General features: G+C 47.8%; 1 protein-coding gene across 1 annotated transcript in view; it reads left to right on the top strand.

The window, feature by feature from the left end:
• The first annotated feature begins 1,318 nt into the window (after window positions 1-1,318).
• The window catches only part of zswim5 (zinc finger, SWIM-type containing 5), a 45,540-nt gene continuing 30,211 nt past the window's right edge, over window positions 1,319-16,647 (top strand). The window contains exon 1 of the mRNA XM_079751365.1: window positions 1,319-1,880. Coding sequence (XP_079607491.1) covers window positions 1,340-1,880 — 541 coding nt within the window. The 5' untranslated portion in view covers window positions 1,319-1,339. The remainder of the gene's footprint in view (window positions 1,881-16,647) is intronic.

Raw genomic sequence — 16,647 nt, 5'->3', positions numbered from 1 at the left:
CTGAAGCTCGGGCTAGGCCTACCTTAGGCCTACTTTTATGTTGAACATTGAGACTTAACTGTAGCCTAACTCAGATTAGGTCTATGGGCTAAACAAATACAATTGGCCTCAATAAAATATACTTTATTGTAGTTATTTTACAAGTCTGCTCTACATTCAAATGAAAATTTTACTTCAAGTCTATGACCTTCTTCAATTTCTTCATTGCAAGAAAAACCAACCAAATCCTGGGTCCAATACTTCAGCGACATGTTTAATGGAAGACAACCACCATTCACCAAAGGGGATTTTTTAATATACGAGTAGGCCTACTTTTCCACTAGTCGCACAGAAACAGACACACACATTCATGTGGGAGTCCCGCAATCATAGACATGTAAACACAAGCAGTGTGTGTCTTTACTTGTTGTGGATGACACAAACTTTCCCCTCTGCTCAATTTCTTGGTTTCAATTATGATCACGTGTACAGAGCGATACAAAGAGAGAGAGAAGAGAGAGAGAGAGAGAGAGAGAGAGAGAGAGACACACACACACACACACACACACACACACAGAAGCAGACAGAGCAGGCAATGGAAAGTCAGGGGGAAAGAGAAAAAGAAAGAGAGAGATAGAGGGTCTTAATGCATTGATCATTGATAATGACCATTTCAGACGTTTGGTCGACCCAATGAGGGAGGAGCCCATGGACGTTACTTTAAAATGATGTGTATTTGCTAGCTGGGCGTAATTGACATGTATCGGCCACGTAATAGTGTGAATCTAATTTGCAATACAGTGGCTTTGTTATGCACAATGATCGAGACAACCGCGATCATTATCTGCAAAGAAACGCACACATAAAGGAGTAGGAAGAATGAGAACGAATAGGGTTCAAGATATGGCGTGTTCAAAGGAGGAATGACGTGTGTTATTGATCACTGCGAGGCGAGATGTATCCTAGTCCCTATTTGAGAAGTTGTCTTTTTTTCTTAAGTGGCCGGATAATAATCAGCTTTATAAAAACAAAAACAAAAATAAACTGAAAACCTGAAGTCAAACCTGTCTAGGATGCCCTATCGGCCGCGGCTGATTGGGGAGTGTTCTGTTATTGTATGCTTTAGTGACGTAGTACCCCCCCCCCCCCCCCCCCCACCGTACACACACACACACACACACACACACACACACACACACACACACACACACACACAGGACACCCGCCGCCGCCTCCTCCTCCCCCCTCTCCGTGCGCCGTGGCTGTGTGTGTGTGTGTGTGTGAGCGCTAGTTGTGTGTGTGTTTCCTGTGGCTGCTCGGTTGCCCGTGCTTCGACTCACTCAGTGTTTATCGGCTCGCCATGGCGGACGGACGCAGAGAGCAGCCGCCTCACCTCTCCCTACCCCCGGCTAGCAAGCGACCCTGCTTCCGCCCAGCACCCCGTGGTCCCGGGCCGGGGCCCGGCCATGGTAGCGGATTTGCGAACTCTCGGTACCGTTCACCGGAATCCCTTTTGGATTGCGCCGCGAAGGCAGTGGCGGAGAAATGGGCCTTTGAGAGAGTGGAGGAGCGCTTCGAACGGATCCCGGAGCCCGTACAACGTCGTATCGTGTACTGGTCTTTTCCTCGCAACGAAAAGGAAATATGTATGTACTCTTCGTTTCAATGTCGAGTCGCCGGCGAGGAGGGGCCGTCGGCGGCTACAGGAGCTGGGGCCGCTGGGTCTGGATCTTCTACCAGCGCTGGTGGTGGTGGTGGTGGTGGCGGCGGCGGCGGAGCCTCTGCCGCTGGCACCACGTCTAGCGCCGTAGCCGGAGTGGTGGGGACGGGGGACGGACTCCCCTTCCGCCGGGGTATCAGGCTACTGGAGACAGGCTGTGTGGAGAACGTTTTGCAAGTCGGTAAGTAAAAATAGTTCGTGCCAAATGGCCGGATGAAGCGCATTGAGTCACACTTTGGATCGCATTCAACTGTCGGTGTGTTGGGGTTAGGGGGGTGGGGGGGGGTGGGTGATTGATTGGAAGTTTTGTGCACCCGCGTGGAAAGTCTGCTTACCACGGATTTTCTCAGTCTGAACTAAATATCGACCCATACATACAATTTATCAGCGCTATAGGGACAACGAAACGTAACATTTTGTTTTTATTTTTGTTTCAGTTTTAGCTCTCAATTTCGGAGGTTGCCAGATTGGTAAAAAAGGGAAGCGAGGATAACGCGTAGCTTTTAGCAGCAGCTGTTTAAAAATTAAAGGGCAGCCAGTCGGCTTGTGGATTGTGGCTGATCATTACAGCGTAGCCCTGTCCCAGTTAGCATTTTACGGAGCCTTTCTTTTGGGGTTGAAGTGTCACTTTATGGTCATACGACGCAGTATGGAGTCGCTTAACATTGGGTTGTTAACCCCGGAGAAGGTGTGTGTGGGTTGGCAACTATCAGCACTTTTCCTCCTTCCATCGGCTGCTCGTCGATGACTGGAGCGGCGCTGGGAAGGGGGGATGGAGGGGTTGACAGACGCGTATACAATAGACCAAGCGGAATAGCGTCCGTTTTTCCTCAATTCCTCGTCGCAGAAGTCCGTTTTAATGAATTTGCCATCGGTTTATGTGGGTTTAGATTAAGAACAAAGACTGTTATTGGTCATCTTATTACGATTAATCCCGATGTTAATCCGCCTTGATCCAAAAACCCCGTAGCTTTTGTTTATTTGATGCACTCGGACAGGACAAAGAACCCGGAGCCACCAGCGTGGAAAATAATCGCTGGCGTGTATAATAAACCGCGCATGTGACGCTAGTGTTTTTTATGTTCTGGTTCTCCCCCCCCCCCCCCACAAAAAAAAATGCTACTTGTGATATGTACAAAGTGGTCGTATTTGTGCTCGGAAACGACGTGTTTTACAGCCTCTCTTGTCTTTCGCAGTACAATAGCCTTCCAGTTCAAATGATCGATACGCGTCTCGCGTTTCCACCGAGGCAATCATCGGTGAAAAGGCACCACTGTGGTCTATTTTCAAACAAAGGACCATTTCGCAAAAGCCCCTCATCCGTTCAAATTCTCCATTTCATACATCTGTGTTCATTCTAATGAAAACGAACCAGCACAATTAGGAAGGGGCTTATCTTCCACAAAAACACTTTTTGTCCGACTGCGCGTTGGTGTTTTTTTTCACCGGGGCCATATGGTGAGATCGGTGGAGCTTGTCTGTGGTTTCAAGTTGCTCCAAGACGCACGAGAAACTGCACGTGATAGCCCCGCAGTTTATACTTTAAGTTTGCTTTGTGATTGTGAGAATTATAATGTTAGATGAACTGTGTGTGTGTGTGTGTGTGTGTGTGTGTGTGTGTGTGTGTGTTGGAGGGGATGGTTGGGTTTGTCATCCTGATAACTTTTACCACGTCCTACCCTTTATGGTTTCTGCAAATGCATCGGTGGATTTTTGGATGTCAGTTGGCCTGTTTGACGGATAAAAGTTTTGGAATGTACTCCAAATGGGTATTTTAATCTATCTATGAAAGTACTTCCTCCTTAAGTAATATAAACGAGATCACCAGGTGATCGTGGTTGTTAAAGTTACTATGATTTTCCCCTCTTTATGGGCATGCCACACCTGGCCAGGTTAAGCTGCTTTGGGTGATAACACTGAACATGTATTCAAAGGCAACTTCTTTATCCTTCATCTTGTTTGCCGAGTTCAAATTACATTGATGTGGAGTGACTTTAGCACAGGGATATATGGTGATAGTAAAAGTAGATTGACATAAGAAGCCTGCTTCAACTTAAAGGTTATTCCCCCATAACAGTTACACCCCCAGTCATACCTGCCTTGCCTGTGACCCACCCCCCCTCCCCTCAAGGTCAGTCCAATACACAGGTTTGTCTGTCTGTCAAGAGATGACCAAATAGCCCAGAGCCAGAAACAATATAGGGTTTTTAGTGCACCCTTGTGTGTGCCACAGGGGTTTTCACTGCAGACAACCTGAAGAAACCGGTTACGGTGAAAGCCTCCGCTCGATGACTCACCGGTCACCAATCTGCAGTCGTAATTAATAAATAAACGGCTCGAGGATCCTGCACCTGCTAGCATTTTCACAAGGGGGTTACCAACGGTGCGCACACAAATAGTCATCTGCGTACACTTTGCCGCCGACACTGTAATTTCACCACTGTTGACATTACCATTTACATACAATTACATAATCATAATCAGACCTAAGTACATAGCGCTGTTATTTTTGTTTTTGGCTCTGGCTTATTTTGGGAGGGGTGGTCATACAACAGTGGCAAGGTAGATTATGGTAGACTCCGGCTAGCTTGCACATGTGGCCGACCCAAAAAAGGCACCGGTGGCGGTGGATTACAGTGTGTTATTTGCATAGCGCGCTCTGTGATGGTGCCCATTTCTGTATTTTATTTTTTTTACTTGACCGCATCAGTCACATTTCAATAGGGTTCTGGGCTAATGGAGGCGCAGCCGCGATGTCTGCCGTAAGCAACGGTTTCTGGAAGTAGCGACAGGGCTAAAGTTAGCATGGAAGTGTTTATTTTAAAGCCAGAAATAATAACGATGAATTAATTAATAAACACCAGCAGGCACACATTTACATTTATCAAACTTCCAAAACATCGGACACAGCAGGTATAGCAAATCTTACGTTTGACTGGGTACTTATATCTGGATTTTAATCTTTGAGTTTACTCATAAACATCGACGTTCTTATCTCCAGACTGCGCTGGCACCAAAACATTAGCCATTAGTTGGCTCAGGTGACTTGCTAATGGGGGGGATTTTCTACACGGCTGCCTTTGGTGAATTTGGAGTCCGGGGGTCAAGCAGAGTTTATGTCTGTGTAGACTTAGCATAGCTACACTTAAGGTTGCTCCCCCTAACCCCCACCGAATTGGGCATCATCTGTATCCATTAACTGTATGGTTCCGGCCCAATGTGGTGAATTCCACCCTGTTAAATAGTCCGCAATCCAGCTCTCTTTTCCGACAATGTCCCCTACCAGTACATTCCCAAAGATCTGTGTGCGATGGTGAACCGCAAACGTTGCAATGCTAAATATTCTTATCCTCTCTTGAGATTTTACACCCACAGAATAGAAAGTTGCTTTGTTTGTTTTTATACGAACAAACAAGCCGAAAGCGAAAGCAACAAACTAGCGGTCTGGAACGGAGTTTGTTATGGAATGGACACAAGTATTCCAAGAAGTAGTCATCACCCACACACCCACACGGTGTGTGGGTGTGTGTGTGTGTGTGACTGTCAGGCCTGGTTAGCGCTAACGCGGCAGGACCTTGGCGTGACGGGCGCTCATCAGCAGCTCATTGGTCCGTGCGCTTATTCCTAATCTAGCCGGCGCTCCCAGTCATAATTAGAATAATCAACGCTAAGTGTGTCCTGGGTTCGTTTGTGGAGCCCCCAGCACACCCCTCCGCCCATTCCCCAAACACACATGCCCGCACACACCCCCACATATAGCCCCACCCTTCCCCTGCCAAAGCTGAATAAAGTCTTCAGAAACAGGGTGGGGGTGGAGGGATTGTGTTTTAGCCTTGAGTCAAGCGTTGGGATTATGGAGACATGCTTTGTTACTCAGCTGTAGAAAACCCCCTTGTTCAGCGTGTGTGTGTGTGTGTGTTTGTGTGTGTGTGTGTGTGTGCGCGTGTGTGTCCAATAATCTGCAGACACAAGTGTCGTCTTGATTTAGTGTTTGCTTGAGCTCGCCTCCTCTTTCCCTCCCTTCTCCCCAACCTGGTGTTGGATGAAGCAATAATGGGCCCCTGATGTGAAGCCATTTTGAATATATGGCCACTTTAAATAAATATTATATTAGCTATTCAGGCATAGAGTTCAGCGAGACTGGATTTTCGCCTCCCTCCCCACTTTCAAATGAAAGAAAAATCTTTCATTTGGTATTTTCAAAGTAAAGGGGCCCCTTAGTTTATGGGGGCCGTTGCTAAGGTGAAAGAAGGGGGGGGATGTCTGGGTGGGCATGAGGGTGGAATCCATTTTTGATTCAGTTTGGTTGACTGCACCATCAAACGTGAATGTTATCCGATCAAAGGTTTGTGTGTGTGTGTGTGTGTGTGTGTGTGTGTGTGTGTGTGTGTGTGTGTGTGTGTGTGTGTGTGTGTGTGTGTGTCCGTCCCATCATACGGTTTCCTGGTGCAATGTGTGTGAACGCAATCGATTACCCGTTCACCCCCCTCCTCAAAAGACAGACATTGGCTCGATAGGGAATCAGAGAGGGTGTTTTGCGGTGAGGCGGGTATGATGTCACATCACCGAGCAAGGGCTGAGGGGGAGGCGGTCATGTGACATCGGCTCCCACTCCACCTGCGTGCCAAAGAAGTGTCCGGCCATTCGCTCAAGTCCCGCTCAAGTCGCTCCTCTTCAAGTTGTTGTCGTCTCTTCTTCCCGCTCTTTTGTTGGTCTGTCCCTTCCAGCTGTCTTGTCTGTCTGTTCCACCCTGTCCTTCTCTTTCCTCACTCACTCTCTCTTCCTCACTCTCTGTCTCCCTTTCAATGTCTGTCTGTCTGTCTGTCTGTCTCTCTCTCTTTCAATGGCTCTCTCTCTCTTTCAAGGTCTCTCTCACTCTCTCTCATTATTTATCTATCTGTCTCTCTATGTGTCTCTATCTCTGCCTCTTCCCCATCCCTTTACCAGCAGAAACATTTGTAAAAGTATCACTGTTCGATTTGATTCCTGCCCCTCCCACGCCACTTTAGACAAAAAAGGATTTCTGCTGCGTGGAATCCTCCTTCTTGAGTCTGTGATGATGCCATCCACGAACACCCACAGCACACACTGAGCATTTTCTCCCCTGTGTGTGAGGGGTATTGATTGGACCTCTTAGGGCTGACTAACTTTAACACCAATCAGCGTCCGGTAAGCTGGGGGCGGACACGTTTTTCTGAAGGCTCGGTGGGGCCATTCTGGCTCGGCTGGTGTTTGACTTTGAATTAGTCAGTCGGTTTGTAGCGCCGGGCCTCATTAAAGTCTGCCTAATGTTGTGAATGCGACGTGTCAAGAGTCTGAATAGTTTGCACATTCTTTAGTCTTTTATGAGTGCAGCCCATGGCTTCAAGTTAAGTGGAACACTGTGGGCCTTCTTCAACTCCAGCGGCCATCTTGGTTCTAAACTTTAGCTGTGGAGGGGAGGGGGGGGGGCGGGGCAGACACAAAAGCCAAGACACACGGCTAACGTTTAGAACCAAGATGGCCACTCTTGAGTCCCATTTTGGTAAATAATGCACAATGCAATTAGGGTATGATTATTAAAACCTGTGTTAATCCCTCCGATGAGGCGCGTGTGTCTGTCCGCCCGCCTTTTACTCCCGCACTCCGTCTGTCACTCTTCTCTCCAGCTTTCAGGGGGGGGCCGCAACACGCAGTAAATTTCTTTTGCCACCAGAACACACAGAAACACACACTCCGTCTGTCTTCCGCTTCCTTTTCGTGGCGCATCCAGACGGACAATATTTAATCAAGGTAATTAATTTCATGGCGGCTCCTCCACTCCAAACGCGGGAAATCAGGGGAAAGGATCATCAAGTGAGTCTTATGAGCTCTGACAACAGACGGGAGGGCGTGCGCTTTGTTGTCACGTTCATCAAAGGAACAGGCACCTGTGTGTTTGTGTGTGTGTGAGCGGTTTATACGAAGAATTATGAATCAGACATGATGGTGTTACCGCTTTTGTTTGCCGGGGAGAGCACTAGGAACCCCTTATCTTCCAGAATCCTGTCTCTCTGTTGAATGCAGGAGCAAAAGCATACAGTCTTCAACCACTGTCGCACGAGCTAAAGGACTAACTAAACAAGCTAAGCGTCTAGTCGCTAGGCTAATGGCTACCCGTACACCCAGTCTCTCCTAAATAAGGGTAAAGTGTGTGTGTGTGTGTGTGTGTGTGTGTGTGTGTGTGTGTGTGTGTGTTTCACACATTTGTCCATGTCTATCCCTTGTGTATGTGTCAGAGGGAGAAAGGGAGAGGGATAAAAGGAGGGAGGGAGGGAGAGCCGGCCCACTTAAAAGAGAGAGCTTGGGCAGACAGCCCTATTATGTCCTCGTTTGGTTGTAATTGCCTAACAAATGTTGGATGAGTGGATAGGGAGAGGAGAAAGACAGGAAAAGAGGGAGAAAAGGGATAGGATTGGGAGGCAGGGGGAACGGGAGGGGGTGGGGGGTTGACATGCAAAATGGAGACAAATCATGCCATTTGTGTAGGTCAGAGCCATTTTCTAGCCACATCACATGAAATGGAAAAGGCTTTTTGTGCCGCAGCCAGGCGTCCAGGCCGGCCGTGCAGTAGAGTAATGACACCAGGAGGCTCTCTGATGCCAGCAGAGTCCTGTTTCACTGCTGCACACGGGCTGCAAATGGACGTTTGCTCTTACACCAAAACAGCATACTACTCCCCCCCCCCCCCCCCCCCCCCCCCCCCCGCTATAAAATTCATGATTCGAGGAAAACGCACACTTATTATTTTGTTCAAGGCTGAATAAAATAATGGTTGTTCATTCGCCAGACAGCGAATGAACAACCCCATGTGTATTATTCCATTATTACTTTTTTTGTGTTGCTGTTCTCATTTCAGCAGACCTCTGCTTATCCAATGAAATGGGATTATGTGATGACATCATCGTCTGATGACACACCTCAATCAGAGACCAGATCCCCCCCCCCCCCCATGGCTATGGCTACGATGGGGCCCAGCGAGGGGGTTGGCCACAACAAACGTTGTTAGGCTAACTCATTTACAAAGAGGGAGAAAGACACAAACAAAAAAAGATGTTTGCTTAGGAAGAGAAGCGTCAGTTGCTACAGTTTCACGACTCGGCCATCTTGCTTTGGGTTTTACAGTCGGCTATATTGTCTTGCAGATGTTGCACATCATGAGGTGGGCAAGCCTATAGAAATGGAAGGACGTGGACGGCCCGATAATGATAGAAAATGTATAAATAGGGTCCAACCATATTATTTTACATTGGTGAACATTTTTGGAGCTGAACCTGAAACCAGCCAATCACCTTCCTCGCCCCGCCGCCGGCTTTCTCCTACAGAGGAGGATGACCGAGACTCCTACAGCCCTCCCTTCCCACCACCACAAAGAGGGAAACTTTTCCTTTGACCGGCCTTGGAGAATAGCATTCTTCAAACGAACTGGCCCTCTGCTTTTAAACACGGATCCTCATCCCAGGCCCATCGATCGCTCGCTGGCTTGAATAGAACTCACTCAAGCGCAGGCCTCTAGGTGTGTGTGTGTGTGTGTGTGTGTGTGCGTGTGCGTGTGCGTGTTTATCATCTCTACGATTTTTCTCTTCCCCCATAGGCTTCCTGATCCTTTGCTAATTCAACTTCTAATTGTCCCCGCCCCCTCCACCGTGGCAGCCTAGCGCTTCACGTATGGATCGGCTCGCGCTCACGTCCCAGAGGCAATGGAGCCAATTAACCATGAGAGGGGGGGGGGGGGGGGCTATGAATAAATCAATCAATCAAGGGAATTAGAGTCCTGTGATTGTCTATGTGAGCTTAGAGAGAGAGGAACGGAGAGAGAGAGGATGAGAAAGGAAGGAAGTAAGGGAAAACGAGGGGAGAGAAGGGAAGTAAAGGAAAGGCGGGGATGAGGAAGGAAGTAAGGGAAGACAGGTAGTGAGGGATGGGAAAGAAAGGAGGAAGGAAGAGGGGAGAGAGGAAATAAAAGGAACTGGAAATGGGGAGATAAAAGGGAATAAATTGAGAGGGGAGGATAAATAGGGAAATGGGGGGGATGGGAAAGAGCCGAACTATGAATCAGTGAGTGTTTCTATTGAAATCCCCATGGCTGTTAGATCAGATTTGACCTTTAAATATTTCTACACCGTTGGAGCCCAGCCCTGCGTTCTCATAAGTAGCCTCAGATCCGTGCTAGTGTAAGCTAATGGCGGTAATGAACACTTTTATATATGGCACCAGCATGTTGTTCATGTGTGTAAGTGCAACATCTTTGTTTGTAGTAAATAGATACAAAAGATTAGCGAGTAGCCTGGCCCATCCTATATGGATCATTCCTGTTGTCTTGCAACACCTTTACAGTTCCCTCTCCTCCAATGAGACGAGCGAGGCCTGATGGTACCCGGTTCATTCATCCTCACTATCGGCAGTGAACGGGTCCTTTCCTGTACCTTTTTGGTCCCGGCTTTGTTGGTTTGAACCCTGAGGGGGAGCAGAACCTGACGTTTTCACCGCAGGTCATTTGGATAGCGGCTGTGGCCCATCTCCTTGGAGACACAAGGGTGCGCGCTGGCCTCTTTAGGGGTCCTTGCAGGTGGGGGGGTAGTCCATGTATTGGAGTGTGATTGGTCAATTGGTCCGGAAATAAGCAATCTTCTCCCTCTGTTTTGCTTTATTTTGCTGCCCTCTGTGTTGAGAACCCACTTCAGATCCCCACTGACCCACTAGTTAACCTATTGTGCCATGTCACTCGGACAACCCCAATTTATCCACCCGTGTTCACACACAAACACACAATCTGATATACACACATGCACAGGTTATACAGGCCTGTGTCCACGTCTGTGTGTGTGTGTATAACAAATGGGAATTCTCGTTTATGTGTGAAAGTCACGGGATGTTTTATCCTTAACTTTTCTATCTCACTCACTAACTCATATATTTGACCCCCTGTTCCCTCAGCAGTCATTCTGTGTGTTATCACGTTTACCCTCCACTGTGTTTCTGCTAAACTAAAGCTTCTAGGCCTGGAGTAAAGTTACGACGGGATGCTCATGAGGGCACAAATAGAGGAATGCAATTCAATTGATTGTAGTCAGTGCAGCATGCATTGTCACACGCATGGGGCAAAAGAGGACACTCACTCACTCACTAACTCCACAAGATTAATGTGGTCATCGCTCAGTAAGCCATGGTACGAGAACACACACACACACACACACACACACACACACACACACACACACACACACACACACACACACACACACACACACACACACACACACACACACACACACCCCTCACCCTATTAACCTCGTCTCACTGGGTAACTGAGGACAGTCAACACACAGACACGCACACACACACTGCAGTTAATTCACAAACACAGTGTTGTGTGTTTGGGAATAAGCCGATAGAACTCGCTGACATCACCTCCAGCGTCCTCTTCCTCTGTATTGACTAAAAGAAAGGGGTGGGACTTGGGCCAGGTTGTCGAGGGACGGGTTCTTACCTACAGCCTAAACCCATTCTGGAGATACGCTTGTCCTATGCCTTATGCTGCATAAACTGTGTGTGTGTGTGTGTGTGTGTGAAGCCATGAATAGCGGGAGTCTAGTAGGTGACACGCTGTAACAGGATTAGCTGCCCTGTGGTGGCGTGGTCAATCTAGGTCTAGTGGGGTGTATGTACTTAAGGCTCACGGCCCATTGATGGAGTTTGGGGTCCAAGGAAGCCCCAGCAGGAAGGACTTACGCGCACGTACACACCCGCAGTAGAGGACGATTCAGAGTATAATGGAGATTTAAACATGCTAGAGTCTGCATTCTGAGGTCTGTCTTCAGAAAGACCAGTGACTGAGTATAGCTTCTTCATTATAGTCCAATAGATACAGCGCACTGTTTAAAATGTAGGAGTCCTACGTGCAAAGTTTTGTATCAACAGCATTATCAAAGGCATACTTAATTGGGAAATCACATTGAAAGTGCAGAGTTCCAACCCCCCCTCACTGGAAAAATCTCGACTATCAGCAATCTGCATATTTCCCAATATCAAGTGAATTTTTCCAGAGTTAAATTTCATCCTGCAATGTGTGTGTGTGTGTGTGTGTGTGTGTGTGTGTGTGTGTGTGTGTGTCACGATAAGCACTTTTTTCTGCTACAACAGCAAGAAAGGAAACGTGTGTGTGTGTGTGTGTGTGTGTGTGTGTGTGTGTGTACGTCTGCGTGAAATCAGTGTTCAAAGTGTTGCTGTTTTATCGTTTGAGGAGGGGAGGGGGTGGGGGGCAGCCAGGGTAACAAAAGGATTAAAAGCAGCCAGGATAAAAAGAGCAATTATAAAGCCTTATCTTATCACATCTCTCCGCTGGCATGAACAGTACTGTCACCTCTCACCAGGCCCACCCTCTCCACGCGTCCTCTCTCCTCATTGGTGGACTTGGTATTTTAGTCTCATTGACACTTCTTATCTGTTTGTTTCACTTTGTCTCTGCTCCCCTTTCTCCTCTGTTCTCCTCGACGGTCGGCTCTCTATTTTTTCTCTTGTCTCTCCTTTTCTCTGTCTTCCTCCCTTCGTCATTGCCCTTGTTAAAGAAAGTAATTCAGACTAATAGTACCTGCAGCCATTACCGCCTCTATTCTCTATGGAGACAGGAAGAGAACAAAAGACCCCTGCCCCCACCCCCTGCCTCAACTAGCCAAACACAAGGGAGCACTCGTCGGCCCTCAACCAATAGGGAGAGTTGGACGGAGGACTGGCTGGGAGAGGGAAGGGGTTTGGCAGGGGGGGGGGGGGGTCTGTAATTGGGAGGCGGTCCGTCTAGATAATTTTCTTTGATTGGACTCATTCTCTCTCTCCCTCTCTCTCTCCCTCTAATGCATTGAAGACTGTTAGACTAAATTTGTCCTTTATGTCCTCTGTGTCTCTCTCTCAAGACCTGAGGTTGATATTAAAGAGCTAAAGTGTGTGTGTGTGTGTGTGTGTGTGTGTGTGTGTGTGTGTGTGTGTGTGTGTGCGCGTGTGTGCGTGTAAAGCGTTGACAGTGATGACCCAGGACTCACCGTTGCCGGGGGTGACGCTGGACACATTTCTGTTCACCAAAGAGATTCCTACATAAAGGTGGCTTCTCCAACCTTATTTAATATCATGCCCTTCATTTCGGGCCACCTGGGACCAGCAAACACATTCATAGCGCGCAACGATAAACTCCTGAAACACACCGACCGCGACCCACACAGGGGGCGAGTAAGTGAGTGTGGTAACCGACCCATGGTGGGACGGCTCCAGGGGGTTCCCAGGGTATTTAACCACCGCACGTCCTGCTGCTCGCCACAGCGGAGAATGGCACAGCTTTTTCTTTTTTTTAACACTCACAAAGGGCATATCTGTTGGAAGCCAGTGGTTAGCGAGACCCTAAGGCGGGCGTGCTCGCGTGCGTGCGTGCCTGTGTCACGGCGGGGGGATACTCAATGACTATGATCAGTCCTTCCCTCAATTGTCCGTCCTTCTCCCTCTGTCTCTCTCTCTTTTTCCCCTCCCTCTCTCGCTCCTTACCTATCCCTCCCCCTCTCCCATCCCCTCCTGCTAGTGAGCCATTGTTTTGCCCACCTCTGTCCAACAGGGTGTCTTTCATGGGGAATAAGTAAGGCGGCAGCTAGAATTACAGATCAACAAAGCACATCGACAAAGAAGGAAAGCGCATACTTTGCGATCATATGCGCAAGTATAATCACGTCCCTAAGCAGAACACACATTGTACCTGTGTGTAATGGCCCAACCCCTCAAATACTGTTCTTTTTTTCACTGTGTACTTTATAAACACTGGGATCTCTGAGAAGTAAACTCCCTTGAGTGTTGGAGTTTTGTTTCTTCAAGTCAACGACATGTAAAACACTTTCTCTGTGTGCTCTTTTTTTATGGTTCCCGGGGCTGATTATTACTGAGCTGTTGTGGAGCGCAGAGTGCAGTTATTAAACGGCTAAACACCAACACCCCCCCAAAAATACTGTCCCATGTCTCTTCTCAGAGGGAAGCAAAGAGCAGAGATAGCGGGTTGCTATGCATGCCACTTTGTGCTGCACTCACCCTAAGTGCTGACTCACCGTAGCGAAGCCGGTGTCTTGTGTGTGTGTGTGTGTGTGTGTGTGTGTGTGTGGGCGGGCGTTTCGGTGTGTAAGCGTGAGTGTGTGTATAGACAGATTCTGGACAGCTGAATAGACAGCGCTTCAGAGGTACAGGCCCAGCAGTGAGCAGAGGCCTAAAGAATGTGTTTGATACCCAATACCGCTGCTAGCAAGAGAAAGAGTCATCTCTCCAGCGGACGCACAGGGCTAGCGCCGCGGCAACATTAAGCTCACATGTGTTTTCTCGATAGGGCACTAAAAACTAGCGTTGACTGCAGTGCGTGTGTGTGTGAAGAGTTTGTCTGTGTTTGTGACAGTTAGAGTCTGTAGTGGGACTACCAGGACTATTGTCTTAATGACGAATGTAACACCCAGTATAGCTTTATGCAAGGCGTACTATCTTTCTGTGCTAACAGGTTTAGCAAAGTGCTGAGCGATGATTAGCTGATGAAACCAGAGCGACGTGCCATTTCGTGTGCTAGTTCCCTGTCTTCTGCGTTTTCACTTTTTCCCCATTTATTGTTGTATATCTCTCTTAATGTCTTTCTCTCTTTTTCTGTTTCTGTAACTTATCCATTCCCTCTCACTTGATCTTTGCATGTCTTTGTGTCACCCTCTTTCTCTTTATCTCTTTGTGTCTCTATGTCAATCAGAATTCTCTGTAAGGTTATATCATGAAGGTTCTGGTGATAGAAGAGGGACTTCCCCCATATTCTTTGTCTGTTATCCCTCAGGTCCTCAGACTAAGATAGCCGTCTCCCCATTATCGTGTGTGTGTGTGTGTGTGTGTGTGTGTGTGTGTGTGTCAGACCTCCCTGACACATCCAGTGAGTTCAAAGCAGTGCTAGCGAGTGTTTGTGAGACAAGAAAGTGGCAGACTGGATCTTGATGTCATCAACACGCACATGCGGGTGAATGATGGTGGGTGTATCAACCAGAGAATCCCAGATACGGCCAGTTCGCCTGTGTTCTGGCGTCACTACAATAAATGTCCCTCGGGCAACAGAACCAAATATCCAAGCTCTTATTGTTGTAAGACAGTCAATGGGCTTTGTAATTGAGACGCACATTGACACACATATCCAAGATGCAAGAACAGGTTTTATTTTTAAACACACACACACACACACACACACACACACGCACACGCACACACACGTACACCCACATACACCCACATACATCGAAATACATCATGCATTTCGATGGCTGGGCTGTAATGTCAGCTAAATGTCTGTCCTTTACAAATCAAGCTATTATGGAATTTAAGTTTTGGCACGGCAGAGAAGTTTTCTCAGTGTGTTCCTTGCCCCAATCATAGTGTTTTCCCATGTGGCTTCTAAAGTAGGGCTGTGTGTGTGCGTGTTTTCTTTGGTGTCGAAGAAGAAAGGTATTTTTATTCAAACAGGGTGTGAGTGTTCTAGAACAACACACACACAGACACACACACACACACACACACACACACACACACACACACACACACACACACACACACACACACACACACACACACACACACACACACACACACACACACACTAACATCGAAATAGGTCTACCAACTGATATGCTGCAGTGCACTTTGGGACTGTGTGTGTGTGTGTGCTCTGCTTTGATGAAACAGTAAAACAAGAGTCATCCTCTGTCCCCTCCTACTTTGTTCCCCATATAACTGCAGTGTTCTCTTTCTCTCGCTCCCCTGCCCTCCTGTTTTTTTCTTTCTTTCATATATTAACGAGCTCCCCTCCCAATTAGGAGTTAGCAGTCTCCCCTGGAGGCTGTTTGCTCAGGTAACATACCTCATTAGCATATCTGATGGATCAACCTGCTGTTTGTGTGTGTGTGTGCGCGCCCGCTTGTGAAATGGGTTATCTGCAGAGGAAGGTGTAGTAGAAGATATGTGTTTGGAAGGTTGCATCTGGGTTGTTTGTGTGTCTGCATTAGTCATTGATTACGATAAATCCCCACCCCCCTGTTGCTTCAAGAGCAAAAACCTCCTCCCCCCACCCCCATTGGGGCTCTGAGGTGTCAATCAAACCAAGAGCGGGGGCGGAGCCTGCTGTATTTGTCTTGGCAGCGTGTTGCCGGGTCAGACCACGGGAGTTAGCATGCAGGGCAGGTGCACTGTGTGCCCATGGCTAGGGAACAATGGTGGCTCTCTCTTCCTCGGCAGCTAAACTAGTTTGGAAAGATTGTTGGACGACATTGCTGCTATGTGTTCAGGCTGGGTGCACACGTGTTGGCAGAGTTTCAACGGTTGTGGCGTTAGTTAGACTGGCGTTCAAAAATGCTGACTATGATTTCAGATGTGTACGACGTACCACGCCGCATATATATTAATAACTCGTACATTTGTATCCTCAAACCTTATAAATAGATGTGGGGAAAGGCATTGGATCGATATACATGTGTGGTTGTCGTGTGAGTGGCGCAAGGGGACGTGCTTAACAAGAAGTGTCCCCTCTGTTGTCCTTGTGGAGCAGTTCTTCCTTCATTTATCCATTCACTCATTCATCTCTGTCTTCGGACCAAGATAACAGGATTACTTATCCATGCATCCACTAAAGGAGGGCAAGGGGGAGATGGAAAGTGAGAGGGGGAGAGGCACTTAGAGAGGTGGAGGGACAACCACGCCAGACCTGTGTGTGCGTGTGTGTGCGTCCCTTTCTACAAGATGGGACCTGCACTAATTGCCACCAAGGAAAAAAAACATGTCACACAGATACACTATGCAAAGACACTCTCTTTCTCTCTCTTTGTGTCTAGCTATCTCTCTCAATCAATTACAAACTCTAGCCCCTCCCTGGTATGAGCTAGCCTGGTCCTACT

The sequence above is a fragment of the Pollachius pollachius genome, assembly GCF_949987615.1.
Source record: "Pollachius pollachius genome assembly, chromosome: 14".
In the NCBI taxonomy this organism is placed as follows: domain Eukaryota; kingdom Metazoa; phylum Chordata; class Actinopteri; order Gadiformes; family Gadidae; genus Pollachius; species Pollachius pollachius.
Note: the sequence above shows the minus strand (reverse complement) of the source record. Positions and strands in the feature narration are given on the sequence as shown.